Source organism: Cryptotermes secundus, unplaced genomic scaffold (genome assembly GCF_002891405.2).
Source record: "Cryptotermes secundus unplaced genomic scaffold, Csec_1.0 scaffold279, whole genome shotgun sequence".
In the NCBI taxonomy this organism is placed as follows: domain Eukaryota; kingdom Metazoa; phylum Arthropoda; class Insecta; order Blattodea; family Kalotermitidae; genus Cryptotermes; species Cryptotermes secundus.
Genome location: NW_019726227.1, coordinates 571,579 through 597,775, shown reverse-complemented (window position 1 = coordinate 597,775; position 26,197 = coordinate 571,579). Strand labels below are relative to the sequence as shown.

At 41.8% G+C, this 26,197-nt stretch overlaps 1 protein-coding gene across 2 annotated transcripts in view; it reads left to right on the top strand.

The window, feature by feature from the left end:
* The first annotated feature begins 5,655 nt into the window (after nucleotides 1–5,655).
* The window catches only part of LOC111863966 (protein masquerade), a 31,036-nt gene continuing 10,494 nt past the window's right edge, over nucleotides 5,656–26,197 (top strand). Inside the window, exons 1-4 of one of the 2 annotated variants that reach the window (XM_023850799.2) lie at nucleotides 5,656–5,791; nucleotides 21,270–21,508; nucleotides 22,210–22,270; nucleotides 23,992–24,174. In XM_023850799.2, coding sequence (XP_023706567.1) covers nucleotides 5,689–5,791; nucleotides 21,270–21,508; nucleotides 22,210–22,270; nucleotides 23,992–24,174 — 586 coding nt within the window. In that variant the 5' untranslated portion in view covers nucleotides 5,656–5,688. Of the gene's footprint in view, nucleotides 5,792–21,269; nucleotides 21,509–22,209; nucleotides 22,271–23,991; nucleotides 24,175–26,197 lie in introns of those variants that run through there. The other variant, XM_023850800.2, reaches the window with a different exon arrangement.

Here is a 26,197-nt window from a genome sequence, read left to right as displayed (position 1 = left end):
ACTATACTGACTGAGCGACTGTCATTTGTTGGCAAAGTTAGTGCTAACTTTTGTGGATAGAGTGTGTTACGTGGTCAGCGCAACAGACCCCTATGGCTGTTAAGCTCGGTTTTCTAGACCGGAGCCCCTATTTTCTTGAAATAGCTCCTCAGTTATCCTCATGAGGCTGAGTGGGCCCTGTTTGAGACCCACTACTTCTCAGAAAATCTGTTATTGCCAGGAATTGAACTCGGGATCTCTGGATCTGTAGCCAGGAACTCTGACCACTAGACCACAGAGGCAGTCTACCTAACTATATATATGATTTATAATTAAAAATTCAAGGATTCCTTTGAGTAAGTCATCCTGTGGTAGAAATGTAGATCACAAAAAGAGATTTATGTGTACATTTTGCTAATTGCTCTTTGATGTGTGTACACATGTAAATATACATGTACACTCCATGAACATGTTAAACAGTGGGCAAAGTTGTGGGTTATTTGCACCATTTGACAGACATTTGAGCTGACTAGTGTTGGGGTCATGCTGATATGCGGTTTGATTGCATGAACAAACATTAAAGCACACCCAGGCCTGATACAAGAAAGATGTAGCTCCTAAAAATAAACATTTTATTACTTGTATGAGTGACTAAAGATGTGGCTCAGATTGGTAATTGGATTTATTAACAACCTACAGGTGTTAACTACAATTAATTATAACACTGTACCTGATTTTTGCACTAAAAAGCACTCCACACTAATCTCTTCAGTATATCTCCACTAGTATTCATGGATTTATAACACAGGAACTATAGAAGTCTCTCTAAATTTCACACTCTCAATATCACTGCATTATAGCACACATAAAGTCTTCAAATCACATGTTAAATCTTCACAGGCTGACTTCCTGTACTCTTCTATGCTCTCACTTATATAGCTGTGGAACAGACACGCATCACAGGAACCATATCATGTGATCGCTATCCAGCCAGTCTATTGGCACGTCGGTTGGATCTACAGAAAATGCAGCTTCCTCTATTGTTGCATGTTGCACCATTTTTACAGAGTTGTTTCCTGGCAACACAGTCATCAAATCCATTACAATATTTTGCAAATTATATGTTTTGTGTTGAATTTGTGGTTCTCAGAGCAGTGACAGAAGAGTTCTGCCCTCTGGAATGTGATGCTGTGTAGTGCCATAGAATTTCTCCGATGTTTTGGAAATGAATTGGAAAGTATTTGGTAATAGCGTGTTCATGGCCTAATAAAGGTATTGTCCTCAAATTTGCTTGGAGATGCTGAGGAAAACAATGAGGAACATCATTAAGGATTCCTAGTGTCATGTGAATGCAATTCTACAGAATGTTACTGGACCAACCTGTTCAGTGGTTTAAGCTTGAACTATACTTAACTTTCTGGAGGACTAGAATTATTTGGCCTTGATCTGACAAAAATGTTGGTGTCAGATGGAAAATATTTTCAAAAGTGTTTAAGAGTTAGAGGCCTACTTGTATCATAATTGAATGAATTGTATGTTTAAACAAAATGCTTGCAGAAACATTTTGATGTTTATATACTGTACTTGTGTATATATAAGTGTGGGGCCACAGGAGCACACAAAATAAGTCCATTGTAGAAATAAACAAGAGAGGCGATTACTATGCTTTCTTCTGGCTCCATTGCAGACAAGAAACTACGCACAGCATTCTGCAACTGTGTGGTGTCCTCAGCAATGTCCATCATAAAGTATGTTCATTGCAACGGATGTACTTCGTGCACTCATGTGGCCTCAGCCAAAAGGTCATTGTAGGTTAGGACTGGACTGAAAGAATTAACATGTTTTTGGAATTTTAAGGTCCATTTTTCTCCCTGGAAAATCATACATAAAATTAGGGCGCATCTTGTAGTCTTTTCTGCCTGTATGCCTTAAAGGGGGTAGGTATTTCACTGGCTTCCCTTATTGACCACAGCCACTCAGAAGTTTCACTAGGATAATCTAGATCTATATAATTCACTTATTTTTTCTCATGTGCAGTATCTGATACAACAGCTCCTGCCATGCCATTATGCCTCCATTGTGTGAGTTATCCATCTGTTAACGTTTCCACCAGACTGGACTGCCTTGTGGCGAAGCCATTTGTCACATTTATTCAAGTGGGCATATATACAGAGTGTCCCAGGAGGAATGGCCCAAACTTTGGGAGGGTGTTCCTTATGTTAAAGTATGCCGATATAACCCAAAACACTTACGTCCAAAGTTGAACGGTTACGGAGATAATGGCCCGAGAAAAGTGTGGTCTTCTGGCGGGTCCACACACTGTACCTGTCAGCTGAGACGCCTTATCTATGTTTGTCCTTGAGTGCGGTGATTCACCCTAGCCGTACTTATGTAGTTGGTTTATACCAGAACGCGCAGTCAGTCATGTTATCAGCGCTTGCCATTCATGTGTCATGTATAGTGCTTGGAAACCCTAATGACAATTATGACATGGCGAGCGAGTATTTTGTACTTCAATTTTATGGCTTCATGTCACTCACAAGTTAGTTTGATGTTACGTACATTATTAACATTACAGAATCCACATATTCCTGCCAGTTTTAATATGTATTTTATAATCAAGAAGTGTGTAACACCGGTCAAAGTTTGACACTTCTCTGGCCATTATCTCCGTAACCGTTCAACTTTGGACATAGGTGTTTTGGGTTATATCGGCGTACTTTAACATAAGGAACACCCGAAGTTTGGTCCATTCCTCCAGGGACACTCTGTATATATATACCCTGTATGAAACATGCTGAGTTCACCCCTTGCATTTTCTTACCTCCAACCATTATTATCCAGGAACAGGGATTTTAAATTTCTCGGTACTACAGCACTGGTGGGTGGATTTTAGCTTTGTGATAATGATATTTATATGGAAAAGAATCAGACAAGGCTACTGGGCCCAAACACATGCCATCATTGAAGTGCAATATATGGACAAGAAATGTTAAAAATGTTTACACAGTTTTGGGTGCAGCATGTAGAAGTGTGCAGTGCACTACAAATGGCAGTGTTCCAAAAGTGTCAGAACAGTACTTGTATAAAGGTGAACACAGTTCACATATGTCAGATATGAAGTTTTCATGGGAGTGCCTATGAAGAATGCCGTCTTCTGGGATGTGGCACCGTGTAGATCTTGTGTGAACCGACGTTTCAGAGGAACGTATAACCTCCGTGTCCAGAGTAGATCGTTAGGGAGGCAATTGAGATTGAGCTCCGTCCCAACCATATTAACAGAGAGGTGGGTTTTTGTCTCAGCAAGTCATGGAAGCCTCTCCTTTGCTCCCTCAAGAAACCTCCTGGATATGACGCGAGATCTACATGGCTACGCAGGCCTATGCACGCTCGGCAGCTTAGCCCCAAGGCTACTGGGTCAATGCTTGCTCGGTATCCTTGCCTTCCTCCCCCCCTCCCGAAACTACCTGCTCACCAGTCTCTACAGACCCTTCCCTTCTCCTCTCTATACGTTCCCCATGTGGCCCACTCTTCCCTTCCTGTTCTTATATAGCTGGGTGTTTTCGACTGGTGGCTCAGTCTGCAGCCGCTTCCTTGCCTGCGGAATTTTGTGCCCTGAAGATGGAGGCGATACGTTCCTCCGTAAAGTCGGTTCACAAAAGATCTACATGGTGCCACATCCCAGAAGACGGCATTCTTTAAAGTTCACATACCCCTGTATCTCCAAAGATCCTGTTATGCGTGCTTGTGAAGAGAAACATGATATGGCTGTCATCTAGTGTTGAGGCTGAGACTACGTGGAGCATATCTTCGACTCTATAAATCTTCATGGTATGGTGATTAAGCTAATAGCTAAACTATAACGTTGAATGATAGGATGATTGACGAATTGAAAATAATTAGGAAGGAAACGGTCGCTGCCTAATCGTGATACTACACCGGCATTTGCGTGAGGACTGAGGGAAACATCAACTAGGAAAAGCTGAAGGGCATGGAGAAAATCGAACTGATAAAACACCGAACACGAGACTAGAGATTTACAGCTATGCCAACTCGCTTCGTTATGAATGGTAAAGCACGCAAAGCAGATGGTGCAGTGTGTTCTAGAAGGTTAATTTCACATACGCTTCTTTTATTTTGAAAAATAAATGTATATATAAAAATGGCCTAGTCAATGCCCATCCGACCCTCTGTAGCACATTCTTGTAAATATGTATTCTATCATAGCTTCATAGGCTTCTGCAGTTCCATTGGACAATCTTAATTGGTTGATTCCCCGTTGAATTTTATTGTAATGTTCGTGAAGCTCGACTGCTCTCCACTGGTGTCTGACAATTGCTTTAGCATCCCGGAGTTTATCGCTAAGTTGATTTTTGTCACCAATATGTTACTGACTTCGTCCTCCATCTGAATGGACTCCAACTCGTCTAAAGATTTCTCTAATACTGTCTGGTCTTTTGAACTGTTCATTTTCTCTACATTGTTTGGACTTGGTTCAGATCATTCAGATATTTCAGTCCTGCTGTTATCCACCGTCATCTTCCATTACCTTCTCTAGGGGTTCCATCAGCTCGGCTGGCTCGGGGCTTCATTGCTTTCACTTGTCTCTGCGTTATCTCACTCCTTTCGTCTTTGCGTTTTAAGAGGGAGAAGTTCCTCGTATTAGGCTCAACATACCCTCGGAGGTTTTCAGCACCTGAAGAGAATGGCAGGGTTCGACCGCCAGCGTTGTGACCATTTTACAACAAATTTCCATGCTTCCAAAAATCCGATATTTATATGAGCCAAGATTTGGTTGATTTACTTTTGTTTTTCAATTGCTGGATATGTCTCGCTGTTTGCTCTGCGATTACCATTAAAATGTAGGCATTTTTAACAGAAAATACTTCAGGTTTTGCTTCTACGCATTAACAACATTGTTGTTCCTTCGTACAAAATTTACTTATGTGGCCAAATTTCCCACTTTTGTAACGTTGTCGTACTGCTGCAACAGAAGTGGAAACTTCGATTTTCATATCGCAAAAATATACGTGAGGAGGCGATTCCTTAGTTCTAAATGTCAAAGATACTTGGACGTTTTGGGTGAGCCGGGATATCGCAGTCGGTATAGCGACTGGCTATTGGCTGGACGACCGAGAAGTCAGAGTTCGAGTCCCAGTGGGGTCAAGAATTTTAACGTCTCCATGTCATCCAGACCGGCGCTGGGGTCCACCTAACCTCCTATCCAATGGTACCAGGGGTAAAGCTGCGGGGGCGTGAAGCTCACCACTCACCTCTAATTAGTGCTGAGGTCAAGAAAATGTGGACCTATACATCCACTCCCCTATACGCCTTCTTGGTGTAGTACTTAATTAGTTAAGCACAGAGCCAAATTTACCTTACCTTAACATTTTGAATATCACCGCCATCTGTGAACCGATTATCTAGGAAATGTGGGAGCCTCGACGTCTCACAACCCTATGGGTTGCCGCGGCCTGTTACAGGAATACCTTTACTTTTTTTTGTTTTACATGCACGTTTTGATGTCACTCCGGTGATTACCGTGCCGGATATCCAGGGTTCGATCCTCACCCTCGTTTCCCTGTGGGTCCCCCCTCCCCCAGCTGCGCTGTAGGATGCGCGTAGGACCGACCTCTTCAGCAGCCAGCGAACCAGTCAGTGTTGTGTTGCCCTGGACTCAGGTAGGTGCAGTGAGTGCAGTAAGGAGTTATGGGGACTGTCGTGTTGCTGGTGGCCCTGACGGCTATGGCAGTGACAGTGGTCGGGGTCAAGGGTCAGGACGGCGAGTCCATCGCCACCAGCTTCCTCTCAGGTCAGTTCACAAGCTGTTTCGCTAATATTCCCACATCTTCGTCTTGGTCTGACAGTGGCCTCTTTCTATGAAATTGTGTAGAGTTTTAAGTTTTCATGCATGCTACGTGCCTAGAGCATTAAAGGTTAAGTTGCCCATGTGCTTAATTAGGTAGTCACTATGCCATGAAGACATGTGGGAGAGGAGGTATAACTCCACCATTCTTGATATCTGCACTTGATGGAGATGAGTAGTCAAATTTCACGCCCGGACACTTCACCCACAGGGAAAAGCCCCGATACCCATTGGATAGTAGGCTGGGTGGGCCCAGAGTCTGTTTGGATGCTGTGGAGAAGAGAATATGTTGTACTGTCGGGAGTCAAACCCAGGTGGTCCACACGATTGAGCTATCCCGACTCCATAGGTCCTTTTGATTTGCGCAACAAACATCGCAGAGAGAGTTTAGTACAGGTTTCCTGTGCTGCATTGATATCACTTACTGCACGTTACATATGGAACATTACAGGAGATAACTTAGTCGATATAGCGACAAGTTACTGGCTGGACGGCGTGGGTTCAATTCCCGGCAAGGGTAAGATTGTTCTCTACTCCACAGCTTCTAGACCGCCTCTAGGGCCCACCCAGTCTCATATCCAATGGGTCCTGCGGGCTCCTTCCCCTGGGACAAAGCGGCCGGGGCGTAAAACCGACCACTCACCTCCATCTAGTGCTGAGGCTAAGAATGGTCAGCTCCTCCACTCCCCCATGTATTTTCATGGCCTGGTGCTTAATTAAGTACAGAGAGAACTTTGTCTTTTTACATATGAAAGATTTGGGGGCTTTGCGATTGTGTCAAGATACGGGTCTTTTGTAATGTGACGCCCTGTAGTTTCGTATATATGTACCAACGTTTCGGAAGAATCTGCTGCCCTCATGTTGCATCACTAAGATGGTTCACCCAAAACTACTAAACTACAGGGCGTCACACTCTAGATGACCGTAATCTTGATGCGTTACAAATACTATAGAAGTGTAATGGTGAGTAGACGAATTTTATGATTTATCCCTTACCCATATTCATGAGTACATCACTCCAAGTAACAGAGGTCTCTACAGCAAATTCATGGGATTTTGATGAAATAGAACTTGTAACTCGGACGTAAGAAACAGTAACACGTTCATCTTTTTGCTAGACCAACCCCTCAGAAGGCTGTGGTTTCGAAGAAGAACGCACGAGATTGCATGATAAGTCATTTTAACGATATAGGAAGGAGATGTAAGGTGGCGGTTCAGACTGGACTTGAATGTGTTCTTTCCTTGCTGAAGGCTGCGCACTTTCGTTCTTCCAGTGGGCGCCAGACTACATTTCACTTCAGGTCCCTTCATCGAAATAAACTGAGTAACTCCATGGTGCAGAATTCTTATTCCGAAGCTGATAGTCGCTCAGCAAATCGAGAAATATTTCGCCTTATACGAAATCCGAAGGTTCCATAGCGTATTTACAAGCACCCACCCGTAGCCCACATGGTGAGCCAACTGAATATTGTTCTAACTCTGTTGAATTTTCATTTTTGTATTATCGTATCATCTTTCAAGTGATCTCCAATTCTGTTTTACAGACCAAAATTCCATGTGAATTTTTCCTTTCCGGCATTCTCACAGTATTTTGCCAAGTATATAAATTATGAGGGAGCCAGAATAGCTCAGTCGGTTTAGTGACTGACCACTGACTGGACGGCCGAGGGGTCGGAGTTGGAGTTCATGTAGGGTCAAGATTTTCACTTCTCCATGTCTTCCAGACCGGCTCTGGGGTCCGCCAAACCTCCTATTCAATTGGTATCGGGGATTATTTCCCCGGGGGTAAAGCGGTCGCGGCGTGAAACTGATCACTCACTTCCAGCTAGTGCCGAGGTCAAGAAAATGTAGATATATACATCCGCTCCCCCATACACCTTCATGGCGTAGTGTTTAATTCGTTAAGCACAAGGACAACTTCATCTTTTTTTTACTTTTTTAAACGACAAACGGGAAGACTAAATATTCTGACTGACTGGTTATAAGTATTACACAAAATTAATTTAATTTAATTTAATTAATTTAATCTAATGCTGTTTAATATTCGACAATTAACTCCGTTGAGGCGAGTCCTTGAGAAGCTGCCAGTTGCGCAGCTACTCAAGAATTTTCTAACTTATGGAACTCGAAGGTTCATTACAGTGTTCACAAGAGCAATGGCCCCTATCCTGAGCTAGATCAATCCAGTCCATACCACCCCATCTTACCTCTCTAAGATTCACCTTAATATTATTCTGTATCTTCCTAGCGGTCTCTCTTCTGTTGATTTTATCACTGAAATCCAATATATATATATATACTCCTCTCCCCATTCATGCTACGTGCCCTATCCATCTCATACTCCTTGCCTTTAACATTCTGTAATTACACTTCGCAAAGATTGCAGTTTGTTAAATATCTGATGCTAAACAAAAATTACCAAATTCACGGGCAGTTTACTTCGACACGGTTTGTAAGTATAGAAACACTGACAATTGCTTCAAACAGTGCCAGTGAATTGGGCAGCCGCCCCGCTTGTCGACGCTTGCTCGGATGCAGTCTAGCTGTCCAACAGATCCGGAAATGTTTTGTTTGAGTAGCACTGGTACCATCATGTGTTGCGCGTACGGTGAATGACTGTCCTTGCTGTCAGCTGATGTAGGGTAAAACGGGATGCCTTGTCTGGAGTCAGTCCACTAGGCATGGGCGGGCGCAGGTGAGGCGAACAGATTGATTCAAAGTCGACACTGCACATTTGTAGCTGTGTACGAGTATAATCCAAGTCTTGACACGTGAAGTCCAGGTACCTGAGCTCGTACCTCACAGAAAACACAATATGTCCCTTTGAGAGCGACCACCGGTTAAACCCCCTTGAAGCACAGTAGGTGAGAGTGTGTACCAGCGGCTTTAACGTCGAGAAACTCCGAGTTCCTCCCACTGAGTGTATGAATATGTTCTGTATGATTCAGACAGAATTAACGAATTGGTCTGTGTAGTGGCGACATTTGCTTTATTTGTGAGGTATGAACTCAGATTTTGGGTATTTAGGCTAGCAACATGCTTCGGATGGATGAAAGTGTTTTGGAAAGTAATCACTGTTTATTATGAGAATCAAACGAAACATACAAATACACGGTGTGAGGAAAATGAAGAATTTTATAAAGGACAATCAAGCGGTAATTATAGTTACCACTGTGCTTTAAAGCCTTCACCGAATTAAAAGAAACAACTCTGGGGAGTATATTCGGAGGCTCTTTTAATGTTGACCGTGTGATATTGCAGGTGCCAGTAAGCGACACGCCCATTGCCCCTAGGCAAATAGAGAACCCTTCAGTGTCCTGTAGCTATCACAATATCAGCAGTCAAAAGTGAAAAGTCATGCGCTTCAATGCGCACATACACAAAATTTGACGGGTGAGGCCGAGCTAAATTTGTGTCTGTGCTTAATTAAGCATCCCGTCATGATGACGTATGGAGGAGTTGACATGTATCTCCACGAATTCTTAATATAGGCTGCCTTACTCCGTTTACCCATCTACACGCTGAGTAACATATCTCTTGCCCCTGCGAGGAACCGATCTCCGATTTCGGCAGTCACCAGGTCACCATATTCACTGAGCTATCTCAGCTCCCGTTATCGCTTCTGGTGGAGATAATGGAGACTTTATCGGGAGACAAATTTACAGCATTAACCCTCTGATGATCTTAACGGTGTTTAAACCGAGGACGAGATGGCCGGAAATGTAGCATGCATGGCGGATATAATATATTCTTATAAACCTGTTTCCACGGATAATATGGAACGAAAATTCCACTTAGAAGACCACTCCCCCCACACGCAAGCTTCAGCGAAATCGGGTTTGAATGTATATACGGAAGGTACTCATTATCTTCCCTTTTGCTAAGCATCTCCAGACAAATGCCGGGATATTGCCTTAAACTTGGCCCCTTTCATGTCCCTTCCAATTTGTTATTCACTGTCATCCATTTTTCTACGTTTTGTAATATGCATTAGAGCGTCGTTAAATAAGCCACACATAAAATCATAGCCGTAGACGGAAGGATAATATCACACCCTGTCCTAGGCAATATAGGCTGTGAATATTTGAGCTGGAAGTCCTTTCAAATTGCGACCTTCTGATTATGCTTCAGAGGGCAGAGGGTAAGACACGCTGGCCGTCAAGTGTTCTGTGCCCTTAATGATATCAAGGGGGATGGATGAGGTGGGCGAGACATGTAGCATGATTGATAGAGACGAAAGAATGGTATAAAATATTGGTCGGCGACCTCTTGTAGCCTGCTTTTTGCTGGTTTCTTGCTCGATTTACTCGACATAACAGAGAGTACTAGGATATCAATATGAACATGGGAGAATAATATTAAAATTGGCCTTATAGGAACGGTACAGTCCAGCGACGGTGATGAATTTTCAGTTGTCATCATAGGACTGCAAAATCTTCGAGCATAAAGGAATCTTGACTTCTGAATACCCAGCGAGACATGTGAAACACACGTGGAGCAGAAGAAACGGGACCACATTAGCACCCGAGGTCCGTTAGCCGGTACGGGACCTACCGACAATCCAGCACTCTGCCTCACCACATAAGAGCGAACAACAATTTTGACAAAAACGCGCAAAATTTGGTGGGAAAACTCTTCGAAAAGGTCATGAAGGCTATTACCTAGGATACTACTGTATAGTTGGCCACGACATTTCCCCTCACGTCTCTACAATTCTGAACTTATAACCGTTTTGTTTCTTGACGCTTCAAATGCATCACCTTGGTAAAAGGCAGCTAAACAGGCGGAGAATAGTAAATTCTGTCTCTCCGAACGATTCATCTGCTCTTGCGTCGTGTCGGGGATTCTTCTTTCGAGAGAATCCATAATTTTTCCCATCCCCTTTTTCAAAGCAACTAGAATTTCTCATTTTCTGGACATACACATGCCGTAGTTGCTTCAGAATGAAGGCGAAATGTAAACCTGTCCCGATGCTTAAATCAGCACAATGCAGTAAAGACGAATTCGGTGTGGAGGTATAGCTCCGCATATTCTTAACATTATCACTAGATGGGGCTGCCGATCCAACCGAAACTACAATCCGCAATTTCCACATCTACACATGACTGTAATGAAATTAGTTGTGTTCTGGGACTGATCCCCAGTCTTTCTTCGTTTCACTTACTGACGACGTTGTGATGAAAGGTCTAAACTGGGCCACTGGACATTCAGGGTTGCCAACTGTTGAGTAGCAGAGTGTTGGATGTCGCTCGTTCCACTTGATGGACAAAACTTTCAAGAGGAACATGAAGCGCAGAATTACGGGGCCCCACATGGGAGTTCGAGAGAAAGCGCGTGCGTAGGAGACTGACCGAGTCTGTGAAAATCCTCGAAGTGCAGACCTCCCATCAGTGGCTATGAATTGTACTATTGTGACGCTGATCCACAGACGTTTCTGATATCTGCCCCGGACCTCCGGAATATGACGCAGAAGTTACAGGACCGCGATGGCGGATATCTTTATTCAGTGCTTGTTTGTTTATTTCTGTTTGATTTAAGAAATAACTCCATGAAATATGACTTCCAAGTCACTTTCCAACGTTCCTCAACCCAATATATTATCATGTTGGACGTTCTTTAGCACTGGCGGTCCAGTTATGCAACGATAAACACGTTCCTTAAAACACAAGACTAATTCTTACAGCTCTAGCCTGTTTATTTGGTTTTTGTATGCAGATATCAAATGTAACTATGAATAATGTTCTTCTTATCGGAATATAAAAAGAAGAAAATTTCCTTGGGTTTGATTAATCAAGCACTAAGCTATGAATGCATATGGGGGACTGGAGAACAGGTCCAACATTCTTGATCTCGGCAATGGAAGTGACTGATGGTCTTCATGCTCCGGCCGCTTTACCACCGGGGAAATCGCCCGCGATACCCATTGTATAGGAGTCTGGTTGGGCCCCAGTGCCGGTCTGGACATATGGAGAAGAGAAAAGTCTTACCCTTCTGGAAATCGAAGCCGGACCGTACAGGTCGTTGCCCGTCGCTGTACCGACTAAGTTATTCCGGTTCTTCTTATCGATATATACTGATAATAATAATAATGTCTAAAATAATTAAGGTACTGATAATAATCATACAAATAATTATAACAATAATAATATAAATTAAGGGGGGGGGTACGAGGTAGCGTGGTTGGTTGAGGCACTATGCCACAAGCCGGAGGGTCGCTGTTTCTATTCCCGATGAGATAATTGGATGTTTTTGCAATTTTCTTAATCCTCCCAGTCGCACTATGGCCTTGGAGTCGACTCAACCCCTAACAACAATGAGTACCAGGGATCTTTTGGGGGGTAAAGAGAGGGCGGCTCGTAAGACTGACCTCACTGCCATCTGTGAGCCGATTAGCTAGAAAATGTGAGAACCTCAACGTCTTGCAATCCTATGGATCTTCATGGTCACTTACAGGGAGAGCTTTACCTTTTTTTCACGACAGAAATAATAATAACCGCTGTGATGAACACTTGAGGGTCATTAAGAATATTAAAATAAATTGTTTGAATGTATGCCAGCGGGGACTTTGTGCTGATGCTGCCGGAGCTTCGGAATTATTGAGTACGGATCACTTCAAAGACGTACTTGGTAGATCTGAGAATATTACTAAAACAGATCTAAAAAAAATGAGGACCGGTACTTGATTGAACTCTCTTAGCTGGTGAGATTTTGTGAAGAGGGTGATGAACTTTTTTTTTCTGGCAAACGAGTGCCTTACACATACAATAATGCAGCAGTAAGTTTCGAGAGACAGAATCCCATCCGAGCAAGTTTTAAAATTTCATTTCCGTTTCGATTTATGACAATAACGGAAGCAACGTTTGTAACCTAGCAGCTTGCAGTCCCGTTGCCTGGCAACGGGGCTCCATGTTCCTGTATTATTGTGACTTCCTCTAGAGACTGACAGATGCTATGAAGTGCAAAGCTGCTAGTCGCTGTAAAGAACGCTGGCTCGTCGCCTTGGAACAGCGCTCTTCGATTTCATTAAAAGATGTAAGAGTGTGTCCGTTGTGAAGATTCGTATTATGACCTTCTGAGATAAAGCACCACGTTACCACGGCAACTTGGCTCCAGTAGTGACGTCCCTGACATGAATCCGATGGGTGGCCAGTTCGAATCTCAGCCGAAACTTCTATTATTCCTTCAGGTTTTTTGGTGTTTTCCTTCAGCCCCTTCCCAGAGTATGCCAGGACAGTACACGCTTCCTTCCAAGTCCTATCGTATTCATTATTCATCGACAATTCCACAATTCGACGAAGTTCCGGATATTGACTATACATACACAGACACAATATCATGTGATAGATGGTTACCAAGTTCTCAGACGAACATGCTATCATATTATGCCTTTTTCCAGGAAGATGGAAGCGGTAATTTCCTCTGAAATATTAGTATAGATACCTACCACACAGAGTAGTATAACTGAGGAGTCCGCAATATGAAAGTGTTCTTTGATATTCTCCATGTTAACTTGAAAGAGGCAGAAATGATGAAGGTTGGAAAACAAGACAAAGTTATAGTATGTTTCGCTTTTGGATTTGTACAACACTGTAAGAATAGCAAGAAACTCTGGAAGAATGACGCCTTCGGGTTATTCAGCCAGCATGCTGAAGTTAGCAGAACTTCAGACAACTCAGTGGTTTGCTTCTGTTCCTGGAGTAAACAGAAATAATTAGACACTGAAGAAAATTATCCAGAATTGCGGTCCGGTGACTTTTGCGTCATAATCCGGAGATCCCGAGTTCAAATCGCATTTTGAAGGCAGACTATTCTAACCTACGTTTATCGTGGGTATCCTCAGTCCTTCCAGGCAAATACAAGGATAATATATCAAATTAAACCACGCCCACTTCCTTCCACATTCTGCCCAGTTCTTTATTCTGTGCCATCCGAACTAGTGATAATGTTGTTATGTGCGTTAGATGTGAATAGCTGGCGGGGTCTCCCCGGCAGCCCGTCAGTTTGCAGCAGCCTGACCTCGCCGCATGCCCTTGACCTCAAGCTGACCAGGAAGCCAATTCGCGACCTCATTCCGCGGTATTGGGTCAGCAACTGACTTCCTATTGTGATGGGCACGCGGTCACAGAGCACCAGGCTGCAGGACGGACACTCAGGGAACACAGAGAGAATTGAGGAAGGGAACACGTTAAGAATAATAAAAGTAACGGGAGAAGAGGGGCCATTCCGGCTTCCCACCGCGGCGATCCTGTTCCGATCCCATGTCAGGTCATATGGGATTTGTGGTCGACAAAGTGGCATTGCAACAGGTTTTCTCCGAGTACTTTAGTTTCCCTGCCCACTCCCATTCCACCGACTGCTCGACACGGGCTGGCTGACGTACCAGATAGACTTGTTCTCACGCCACCCCAAGACACAACAATAATAAAAAAGTAAAGGTAAAGTTGACCCTGTGCTTAGCTAATTAAGCACTACGCCATGAAGACATATGGGGAATGGATGTATAGATTCATATTTTCTTGACCTTGGCACTAGTTGGATGTGAGTGGTCAGCTTCACGCCCCGGCCGCTTTACCCTCGGGAAGAAGATCCCCCGGTACCCATTGGATAGGAGGCTTGGTGGGCCCCAAAGCCGGTCTCGATGACGTGGAGAAGAAATAAATTCTTGCTTTTACAGGGACTCGAACTCCGATCCGTTGGTCGTCCAGCCAGTAGCCAGTCGGTATGCCGACTACGCTATCTCGGCAGGAACAACAATACTACTAATAAAAGAAGACACGGGAGGAGAGATACAAGAAGCGTATGTTTCGTATTGGAATTATTATTTAGAGAGAGCCTTCGGTTCTTTAGTTGCACCGCGCATTGCTCACGTTCGCTGCAGTTTATCTCTGATAAGTGCAATGTTTTGGAACCCATGCGACACCCCGCGTAGTTGAGTCTATTTAAATCGATTCGCCGATAAAACACTGCAAATAATTTCTCAAGAAATAACATTTTTCTAAATTGTATCAGTAGTGTATTCGTGTAGAGCACAGTGGTAACTATACTTGCCACATGTTTCAATGTTAAATCACCATGCGCTCTGCTGTTGTATATATATATACAGTGAACAGCGGTTATTTCCCTAATAATATTAATTAATTGGATAGTCCTTATTATGAGACGGATTTTGTTCTCTGTGAGGGAAGGAGTAAATTTTTATATTATTCAGATGAATTCAGACTTCATAGGTAAAGCTAAGGAAGTTGGGTAGGCATTTATAATGTTTAGCTGGCTTATTGGTGAAACATTTACGAGTAAGATATAAGAAATGTGATGTTCACACATCGAACCAAGACTAACACAATATGAAGTGTACAGAAAGGATTACTCCAAGAATAGAGATATAGGTGGGATATTGATATTAAACTACATTTGACTAATCATGTTGTGAGGATATTGACTGAACTGATCTGGCCCAGTGATCCAGCAGATTGTGTAAGGCACACAGTGACCAAGGCCCTGTAATGAATCGGTCCATTCATGGTTACTAGTTTGTATGGAATGCAGAAGAGGCTTGTGACGGGAAGTTCCGTCTTGCCAGGAACTCTTCTTGTCTCAGTGGTGTGACGGAATGTGCGTGACGTCGCCAGAAGCGGAAGTGTCGAACTATCGACGAAACAGCATGCAAATGTTCGCACAGCCGGGAGAAACTCATATGAAATTTGCGGGAGAAGGGGTGTGTTAGTGTATAGAGAAAAATGAGATTCACCCGACGTTTCGCACATCAGGCAAGATGAGCCGTCCTGTGGGATGTACAGAGGAACACTGCCTCCAGACATAGGCAGCAGGAGAAGTTTGTAAGGCTGAAGTGAGTGTAACGGCTAAAGCCATATTACTACCTTCTGTGACGTGATTATGTGTATCTTGGTAGATCATAACCGACGTTTCGAAGAAACTTGCCGCTTCCGTATTAAGGCTAGAAGAATAGGAGGCGGAAGGCGGGAAAGAAATAGTATGACACAGGGAATGTATCGAAGAATGGGGCTGCAAGCGGACCAGTGGCACCAAGACGTGACGTATGCGGAGGGAGGAAGTAAGGAGAAATATGTAAATGTAAGAGAAGAGGAAAGTGCAGTGTGGATAATGGACAGAATTAGAAAAAATGGCTAAAAATGAAATAATTCCGTAAGTTATTTAATGAAAACGGAACAGCAGAGAATGACAGATGTCCGAGACAAACAAGTGAAACGCGTATGAGAAAGGAAATAATAACACCTACCCTGAAAATGGAGGCAAAGTTTTCCTGTAAAACGATGAAAATCTATTAAACAGCGTGGCGTTACGTTGCTCCCACTGCTAAATTCTCTTCCCTTCACTACTCTAAAAATCTAAATCTAAATACTCTTCCCTTCACTGAGCCGCGTTAACAGATGTTAAGCAGGGAAATGCATCATGTAGCTAAAAGCAAAATTATAACCGTAAGATGAAAGACTTACAATATATGTTTAATTAAACCGAGTTCTGTTTCGGTACGATTTTCCTATGTTTCAGCAATCACAAGAGACATACCGGGCTATCCATGCTTATATGATTATATTTAATGTTAACAAATTAAAACAAGTATCAGAACTTAGATCATTAATAATATTAATTGACTAACTTTTTTTCTTAAATTGTAACACTATTATCCTGTACATTGGTGTATAATCAGCTTGTTCATAAATATTTGGTCTATAGATTGTCCATTTTATAGGTTTCAGGTTGTTACTGAGATATAATATGCAAGTAGGAGGTACTAAAATGATTCATTGAATGAAAAAACTTCATGACGAACGTGTGAAAGTAACAGAACGGAAAATATTTGGAGACATCAATGCACGTATAGAACACGAACATTACACAGAGGTTACCTTATCGCGACTTCAATGCATGAATAAGACACGAACATATTTATTTGTGTGAGTAGCAAGCCTTGTACTAGGTATGAAATCTGTGAGAAGTGTTCAAGGTAAAACAAGAAGAGATGTGAGTACAACTGGAGACTAAATTATTATAAGAGCTGATATTCTGAACTTGGTAACAGAGAAATTAGTACAACGAATTCTTCATGAATAAACAGTGGGTAGAACCGGGATATTGAGACGAGCATAAGAATTAGAATTTAAAGGAAACGGACCCCTAGGACAACTCAGAACTTTAGCCAGACACTGGAAAATATCAGGAGAGAAAAGAGGTGACGAGAATACATAAAGATATTGAAATGAGAGAGAAATAGGAGATATTTTGTTCATTGAACCTCACAGAACAGAAATAAGGCTAGGAAGGGAAACTACGCGAGCTAATGAAGAAGCTTGTAAGAATCAAGTGGAAGAAATGGCTTTGAATTTTCTTCTTAGGGAGGCTACTGAAATTTGAGTAAAACCTGGACAGTTTATGCAATGTAATTAGACTTTCATAATTCATAATCTGATACAAATATTAAGTTTCTGGACACTATCCATCGTCCTGTCTTTATCTGAAAATACCGTCCCTTTTATATCACAAGACACCGTTTCGGAGACTGGATTCTGTCTCCGAAACTTCGTGTTTTGTAATATAAACAGGACGATGGATAATGTCCAGAAATATAATATTTGTACTAATGTACCATCTTCATAAACTTGTAGGTCTCGTGTTCCGATATTCGAATATTATACATAGCATCTTACTATGACCCCTTATGATCTCCACAGATGAACAGATGAAATATCGATGCCTTTCCCTGTTTTCCCCTAACGAAGACTCTGATTTCTGGCTACACTATATTGGATCAGATGATGGTTGTAATGTACTGCTAGTGGAGCAGCGCATAACTAGTGTAATGTTCATAAAGTAACGACATAATTTAATTCCACATTCCAAGGGAACGCACACGCATCCCCATCTGCTGAAAATGTAATCTTGAAACAAAGCTTCGCGCAGGCGCGGCAACGTTGAGGTAACGGTCCCACTGGAATGCTGGGGCACTGACCTGGAGGCGCCCCGCCCTCAAGGTCGCCCCGGTCGCTCTTTCCCTTTCAGCCTTGAGGCATCTTCCCCTTCGATCCGACGCTGAAGAAAATTGAGACGGAGGAACCTGAAGGGTGAATCAGAAAGCAGCTTATTTGGGAAAATTATCGCTAATTTTGGGTGTCCCTGTGTACCCAAGTTGTTTTTTATTAGTTAATTGTCTAACTTCTCGGAGTAGAATCCTTTAGAAGCTAATGATTACTCTGCTAGTCAAGAAATTACAGGAAATGTATGCAACGAGAAGGTTCATTACCTTGTTCACAAGAGCCCACCGGCGGTCTCTGTTCTCAGCGATATGAAGGCAGTGAATACTCTCTCGTCTTACTTCTTGCGTCAATTTTAAGAGTCTATACAACTTTTGTGGGAAATCACCTAAAAGAGCTTTGCAAGTGAAAATGTGAAGAAAATACGAAAACAGGAAAATTAGTTTCTTCTCTCATATGGCGCTTTGCAGTATACTAGAACCACATCGACATTTCGGAGGAACGTAGGTTACTGCCTCCTCCATGGTGTCAGGGCAAACAGAAAGCTTCTTATAGTCAACTTCTTACTGAATCTTTGTGACACTGAATACGGAGGCAGAAAGTTGCTCCCAGAAGTTGGTATTTGCCTATCAAACTATACTGGGTCAGGAACCGTGCTCTGCCACCTGTTGAGTGTTCCTACTGTCATTACCCTGTGGAGTAAATTTGGAGACAAGGTAAATATATAAAACGAATGCTTCAGTTTAGGAAGAACATAATAATGCCATCACTCGGCTTACTGTTTGGCTCTGAAGAAGGAGGCAATACATTTGTCCGAAACCTCTTTGGACTTCTATCATACTGTACGGCGTAACATCCAGCAATACTCTCAGTAATCACTGTCGTGAGAACTTGAAATCTGGTTTGCGATTTCTTGGACGTGAAAGAATATTCGTCCGGATATTTTGTTCGCACATCTGTTCGACTGTTCGTCACCCTGTCCATATTTCACTGAAAAATTCTTCTGTGTTGCGAGTGTTGCAAGGAACCGCGGAAGCGCAGAACGGAAGAGACAAGCGAAGTGCGGGTCCCGTTACGGTGACGTCACGTGGCCTCCCGTTAGTCAGTTCCTGCTCGCTCAATAGGTCAGTGTCTCCATGGGGTGGGCATGGCACATTGACATCTTACTGACGGTCTATCGGATGGCTCCTATATAAACAGACAGATAAGGAACAATCAGCTTTTCAAGGAACTCCCTCTTGAAGGTAATTAGCTGCAGCGTGCTAGTTTATTTCCTTCAGACCCTCGCAGAAAGTGACTAGGTTACGGGTTCCGTGACATAGGAACTCGCGTTCGACTCCTGCCAGAGACAGATATACTTTCCTTCTTCACAGCGTCTGAACTGACCCAGGGGTCCACCCACCCTCTTATAGAATGGGTACCGGGGTTCTTTACACATGGTTAAAGCGTCTGGGACGTGAATTCGACAACTCACTTCCATCTTGTGCGAAGTTAAGAATGCATGTATCTATACCACAAGTTCCCCACGCATATTCATGACGTGGCTGTTCATTAAGGACAGATACAGATTTAACTTTTAGTACCGATGCAAGATATTGTATTTCTACCTTGACAGATTCGGCTACAGTGTATTCTTATAGTTACTATAGGATTCTGACGATGGTGTATAACACACTGATATATTGGGTTTTTGGTCCAGTGATTGAGGCTAGCTCTTTCTAACGGACCCAACAGAATAGGTGTTTTCCTTCACCTGAGGACGGAAACAGATCCAGTTTCCGAAACGTCGTGTTTTTATTAGTTATCTTAAAAACCAGGACGATGGATAAAGTCCAAAAACCCAATATATCAGAAGGTATTCTTATATTCGAATCTCGAGTTTCAAGAGAACTGTCGGTCTTTGTAACTCTTTTTTTATTGCTAGTGGGGTGGAACTAAGTCCCTTGTACTGCGGCCACTTCTGGCCTATTGTACCAGCCCCTGATGATAGGTGAGGGTGATTGTGGAGCAATTGGTGGAATGAAGATTTGGCAGGGGAAGCCGAAGTACTCGGAGAAACCCTGCCCCAGCGCCACCTTGTCCACCACAAATCCCACTTGACAAGACCCGGGATCGAACCCGGGCCGCCGCGGTGGGAAGCCAGCGACTAACCACTTGAGCTATGGCGCGGCCCTGTCTTTGTAACATAGTAGGATGACCAGAACTTGCCATTACTTTGGCTGAATTTTTCTCTTCTATGTCATATTTACTTAGGCCTGATTTGTCACATCACTTAGAGTTGTAAGCGGAACATGTTAACGTATTGTTTCTCGAGTTTGGAGGGGATTGTGTCTCTCTGACAAAACCTGTCTGCACTTCACACATCCCAGCTCTAGGCGTAAGTCCAGCATGTTCTCTTGTTGCCCTCCAATGGATACAAGTCTTGTTAAACAACCGAGTTTAGTAATATGAACTGGTTATACCATCCTTGAAGTCTCTCTGTTGTAATGAACCCCCGTGCCACAACACACAGTTGAAGCAAATCCACAACTTCTGATCTTAAATAGAACGTTAACAATTATATCCGCATACATAGACACGCCCACGCGAGGCTTTGGTATGATTCATTTGAAGTTACAGTTGTCCCAGCTNATTTTAAATTAAAGATAGCGCACAAAAGCATTAAAAACAAATTCAAACTTTTAATACAGTGTGTGAAAGATGTGTTAGTAAAGAAATCCCATCTGGAAGTCAGCAGTCAGGGGTTCTCCAGTTCCAGGTTGAAAATTCTGCATTTAATTGGGATATTATCATCTGAAACGCCGTGAAATATTCCGGTAGAATTTTACCGACCTTTCTGAGGAACATACTGTCTCCATCTTCAGTGTTGAAGTGTAAGCCAATGAAGGAGACATAAATAAGTAGATTACAGTCTATCAACCCCGAAAATTGAGACATTATATTCCTCCGAAACGTCGGCGACCTTCTGCTGGACTACACGTCGTCATATCCCGCTTTATTTTCGCAGAAACTCTGCAGATGGCGCGGTAACCGGGTTGAGTTCACTGAAGTGCCATAAGTCAGGAAGTCTGAAACTGCGTCAAGTTCTGTTAACATGAAGGACGGCTTAAGTTGTCAAGATGACTGTTGCTCCCTTTAGAACGCTGAGGAGCCACTTCTGCGACCACCTGCATTTAAATGATACTGACAGATAAACCTAATTTCTACATCCCACTTTGATTGACAGTAGCATTTTTATGAACTGAAAAGTTAACACAGCCACAAATTTGACGTCGTAATTTAAATATGCGTTTCCTCAAGGAAACAAAATTATTTCAGGGCCGTAGTGAGAAATGTTAAAGGCAAATTTTGCCTCCATCTTCAGGGCACAAATTGAAGCTATCCTCATTGTGAATAGTAAATGTGTGTTGCAGGCCTGCTGGACACAATAACTAGCACAGCAGACAGCAAGGACTGTCCTGGAGTGTGTGTGCACACCTTGGCAACTCTCATCTGCTACGAGGTGTTGGAGGATGTGGTTTGTCCATCCCAAAGCATGCGCTGTTGCATCGAGCCGCCTCCGAGCAACAGCAGCCTGCCACCCACCAAAGGGGAAGCCCAAAGTTCTATGACATCTGTCAGCTCAACAGGACAGCCCACTGGGAGGCCTCAGGTCAGAACGCGATTTACTTTATGTATCTGTTTATTTATGAATTATGTAACAACGCTCTCAAAGGCTTGGGCTTCAATTCATTTAGTAATGGATTGACTAGTGGATGGTGAAAGGAAAGTTTGTGGAAGGAAATATACATGGCCTAATATGAGGAACTAAACAGGTTTTTGCCAAGGAGAGGCTGAGGAAAATAACAATAAATCTCAGTGACGATAAGCTGTCTCTGGGCTGAGAGATAAACCCAGAACCTCCTGAATGTGAAGTGGGTGGGGGACATACTGGATTGTGGGGTTTTGTGAAGCTTGAGGTGTGTAATATCACTGCATACAGAGTTGTTAATTTATCACTCTAGTGGCTATAATGACAACTCCACCACTGTGATGAAAGTACTTTGGTTCAGTGGCATTCAGGCCACAGATAAATCAGTAGTACTAGATTTGGTGACTGCACAGATTGACTCAGAAGCAACATCTGATATCAGGATATTTATGAATGGAAGTGGCAGTGACCTGTTTTAGACTGTGTAAATGCATTTGCATGGGGAGATTGTAGTAAATAACAAAAAAGTAGCCACAGTAGCTGTTTCAGGCTGAAATTTCAGGAGGCTATTCAGACCAATGGTCTCTTGTTGGCTGAGTCCTTAACCTGACCACCTGAGCTATATTTGAAAGAGCAGCAGAATAATCAGTGTTTTGTTTCAGTCTCCTGACCCTCCATCACAGCCTGAATCAGCAGCCTCAACCATGGAGAAAGATGACTCTGGTAAGATCTTCAGTGTCACCATGACAAGTGTTAGGATAGGTCTTTGACATGTCGTCTGCATGTCCAAAGGTTTAAAAACTTTTAAATTTAAGGAGAATGAAATTCCAGATTTTGTTTGTATGTGACAATTTCCTGTTGGCTGTCATGTCATCTGTAGAAATGTTCCTAAAATTCTAGAGCACTGTCTTCTGAGGTGTGATGCCATATAATCTAGTGGAAGTTCGCTGGTGTTTAAGAGGCTTATCCTGCTTCCATCTTCAGGGTAAAACAGTAAGCCAAGTAAACAACAAGGATAGCACAGTATGTGTCTTCAAAGTGTCAGTGATCTTCTATCAGACTACATGGCATCACATCCCAAGAGATAATTCCCTCCATAGTGATTGCTGTGAGAACTTCAGATTCAACATACTCTTAAACTTTAGTTTTCAACTTTTAGTTCATTAAATTGCATGTGAAGTATGATGAAATGTTGTCACAGGTTAGTAGTTAGACACAGTGATCAAGGTGATAATTACTTTTAATCGATAATTATTACTCTTAACTACAGATAATTGAAACTTTTTTATAACTCTTCACAATCTACACATAGCTACAGCCCATTTCATCCAATTTTTCCAGTCTGCTATGTCTTCTTGTACTTGTTGCTTAGTCATGCCCTCCAATAATGGCGCTCTCCCTAATATTTCCATTCTCATTGGCTCTGGTTGGTCAGTTAAATTGCTACTGGTCTTCAACAGTACAGTCATTCTTGGTTCTGGACCCCACAGGACCTGTGACCAAATTTTTCTCTTCAACGTGTGCATGTTATTTCTGCAACCCAGATGCATCTTTCTCCTCTAGCCCTTTGCACTCCAAGTTGCACTGTAGTAAATATATATTATTTCTATTTGCTTACTTATCTTAAATCTACAATAATAGCCAACTATGTTTTTAATGAGTGGAGTATTTAAAAATATTTTCATTTCTCTCTGACTCTGAACAGGAACTGCTTTCTAATTTTCAACTTGGATGCAAATGAAAAGATCATCCTGGAACAACTTGTATTCCGAAGGTCCTAAGACTGCTAGGATAATCACTAATCTAACTAAGGATTGTCAGGTTGTAAGTCTGAAATAAAATACTGAAATAGAACATCTGCTGCCAATCCCTTTCAGCCTATCATACTTTTTCCTCTGTATATATTATTACATGTGCATAAACTTGCAGTTCTTATGAGATGCGTACTGTGCAAAAGGGAACTGAAAACTTTGTATTGAAACTTTAGTTGAAATATCTCAAGGGAATGGAATACTTGAAAACATCTAGGCCTAGACAGAAATATATCATTCTGATTGATAAAAGTATGAAAACAGATTTGACCATTATGTTTATCCATATACTTTTAACTTGAGACATTGTCATTTATTTATTTATTTAATTATGTTAACTAATTTTGCCTCATTGCATTATGTTCTGATATAGTTTCCTGTTGAACCTAAGTGTCTCTTATTTTATTTACTTTAATAAAAACTTGGTGTCACAGTTTGCAATTGGTACTGTCTACTCATGTTTTCATGAATCTTTGTCTACAGAGGCCAACTCTGAACTCTCCCTCTACCTGGTTAAATTAGTTTTCTTAAAGAGTCCTATACATTATGGGCATAAAGAGTGGGATGACACATGAATCAGGCACTGAACACTGTCCAAACACATGCTCCTAGTGTTGTGTGGTATGTGCGCAGTGAAGGCGTGTCCTGGGGTGTGCGTGGCAGAGAGAATTGCAGACTACTGTGAGGCTGTGCTGGATGTCTCAGAGTTGTGCAAATCGGGGCTGCGCTGCTGTGTTTCTAGGGATTCTTATGGTGATGGAGAATTGCCACCAAATCTTGTCCTAATGGATCGCAATGTTAGTCACCCCACTTCAGGTGAGAGACTGCTTTGTAACTCCTTTTCATCTCTGGAAGCAACTGGCAGACCAATTTGAGTACTGAAGTGCTACAGCTGTATATGTGAGCAAAACAGAAACAGACATGACTAATTCATGAAAGTGACCAGGCTATGGGCTGGACAGCTGTAGAATCGGTGTTGGATTTCAAATGAAGAGCAGATATCTTTCTCTGCTCCCCAGCTTTCAGACTGGATTCGAGGCTCATGCAGCTTTCAGTGTGCCTAGGGCTAATTCCTCTGGGGTAAAGTGGCCAAAGCATGAAACTGACCACTGATCTCCCTTTTTTACCAAGATTAAGGATGTGTGGATGTGTATTTCCTTGCTTTCTTGTGGCATGATGCCTAAATTAGCTCAGTGACAACTTTGCCTATAACCATGTACAGTCCATAACATTAATGGATTTGAATTCCATTTTGGTGTAATTTTCAGCATCACACATATCTCATATGTGATGTGTTATTTTGGCATAAAAGATTAATGTACCTTGAAATTGTTACTGCATTATTATCATATATAGAGTGTTACATCTTTACTCTTGAAATTCTTTGACATATGTTAGTAAACTGAACTGTTTTTACTATATATTAATGACCTACCCACATTTATTAAATATATGAACGCCAATGCAAATCCCCAAACAATTTCATTTGCCGACGATACTAGTGTAATCGTCAGTAATCCAAATAATACAGTACTGGACAGCAACCTGAAATCAGTCTTTAATAGTGTGGCGAAGTGGTTTAAGGCAAATTTACTCCCGTTAAATGTGGATAAAACTTATTGTATGAAATTCAGCCTTAAACATGCAAACAACTTTGAAACTCAAGTCACATACAACAATAAAATTATTTCCTATACTACTGAATTAAAGTTTTTGGGGTTGGTGTTACATAATAATATGGCTTGGAAGTCTCATATTGAAAATTTGGCTGTTAAACTCACTAAAGCTTGTTATGGTGCAAGAGTTAGACCTTTTGTTATGGTGCAAGAGTTAGACCTTTTGTATCATTGAACTCCCTTAAGATGATTTATCATGCGTATTTTCATTCAGTTATGTCATACGGATTGATTTTTTGGGGAACCTCTTCACATAGCTCAATTATTTTTAAACTTCAAAAGCGAATGGTTAGAATACTAATGGAANTATTACAAACACAAATCATACTAAATTTCTTGGACTGACAATTGAAAACGCTATGACCTGGGAAAGACATATTGATGAGGTAACAAAGAAATTGACCATAGCCTGTTACATGATCACAAATATAAAACCAGTAGTATCTATGAAAATATTAAAAAGTATCTACTACTCATATTTCCATTCGGTTATGACGTATGGCCTGATATTCTGGGGAAACTCATTGTATGCCGAAAGGGTTTTCAAATTGCAAAAGAGAGTCATAAGATTCATCAAAGGCTGTGATCTTAGAGAGTCATGTAGAGAACATTTTAGGGATATAAACAAATTATACCTAAACTAAATGCAGCTTGCTATGCGATGAGATCAATTAAGCCTTTTATGTCACAGGAAACATTGAAGATGGTTTACCATGCCTACTTTCATTCTATTATGAACTATGGATTAATATTTTGGGGGAACTCTTCACATAGTGTAATAATTTTTAAAATACAAAAGAATATAATTAGAATCATTACAGGATGTAGAAGTAGAGATTCATGTAGAGAATTATTTAAGAAATTAAAAATTCTACCTCTTCAATCGCAATACATATTATCGCTTCTCTTATTTGTTGTTTACAACAAAGATAAATTCAAATTAAATTCTGATGTCTATAACATGAATACTAGACAAAAATATAACTTCCACCTACCCTCATCAACTTTATCAGTATATCAAAAAGGAGTCTACTTTACTGGCATAAAGTGTTCAACAATCTGCCACCAAGTATTAAAAACGTGGGCAATGATACTAAAAAGTTTAAATCAGAGTTAAAGAATTATCTACATGCTCATTCCTTCTACTCTTTAGATGAATACTT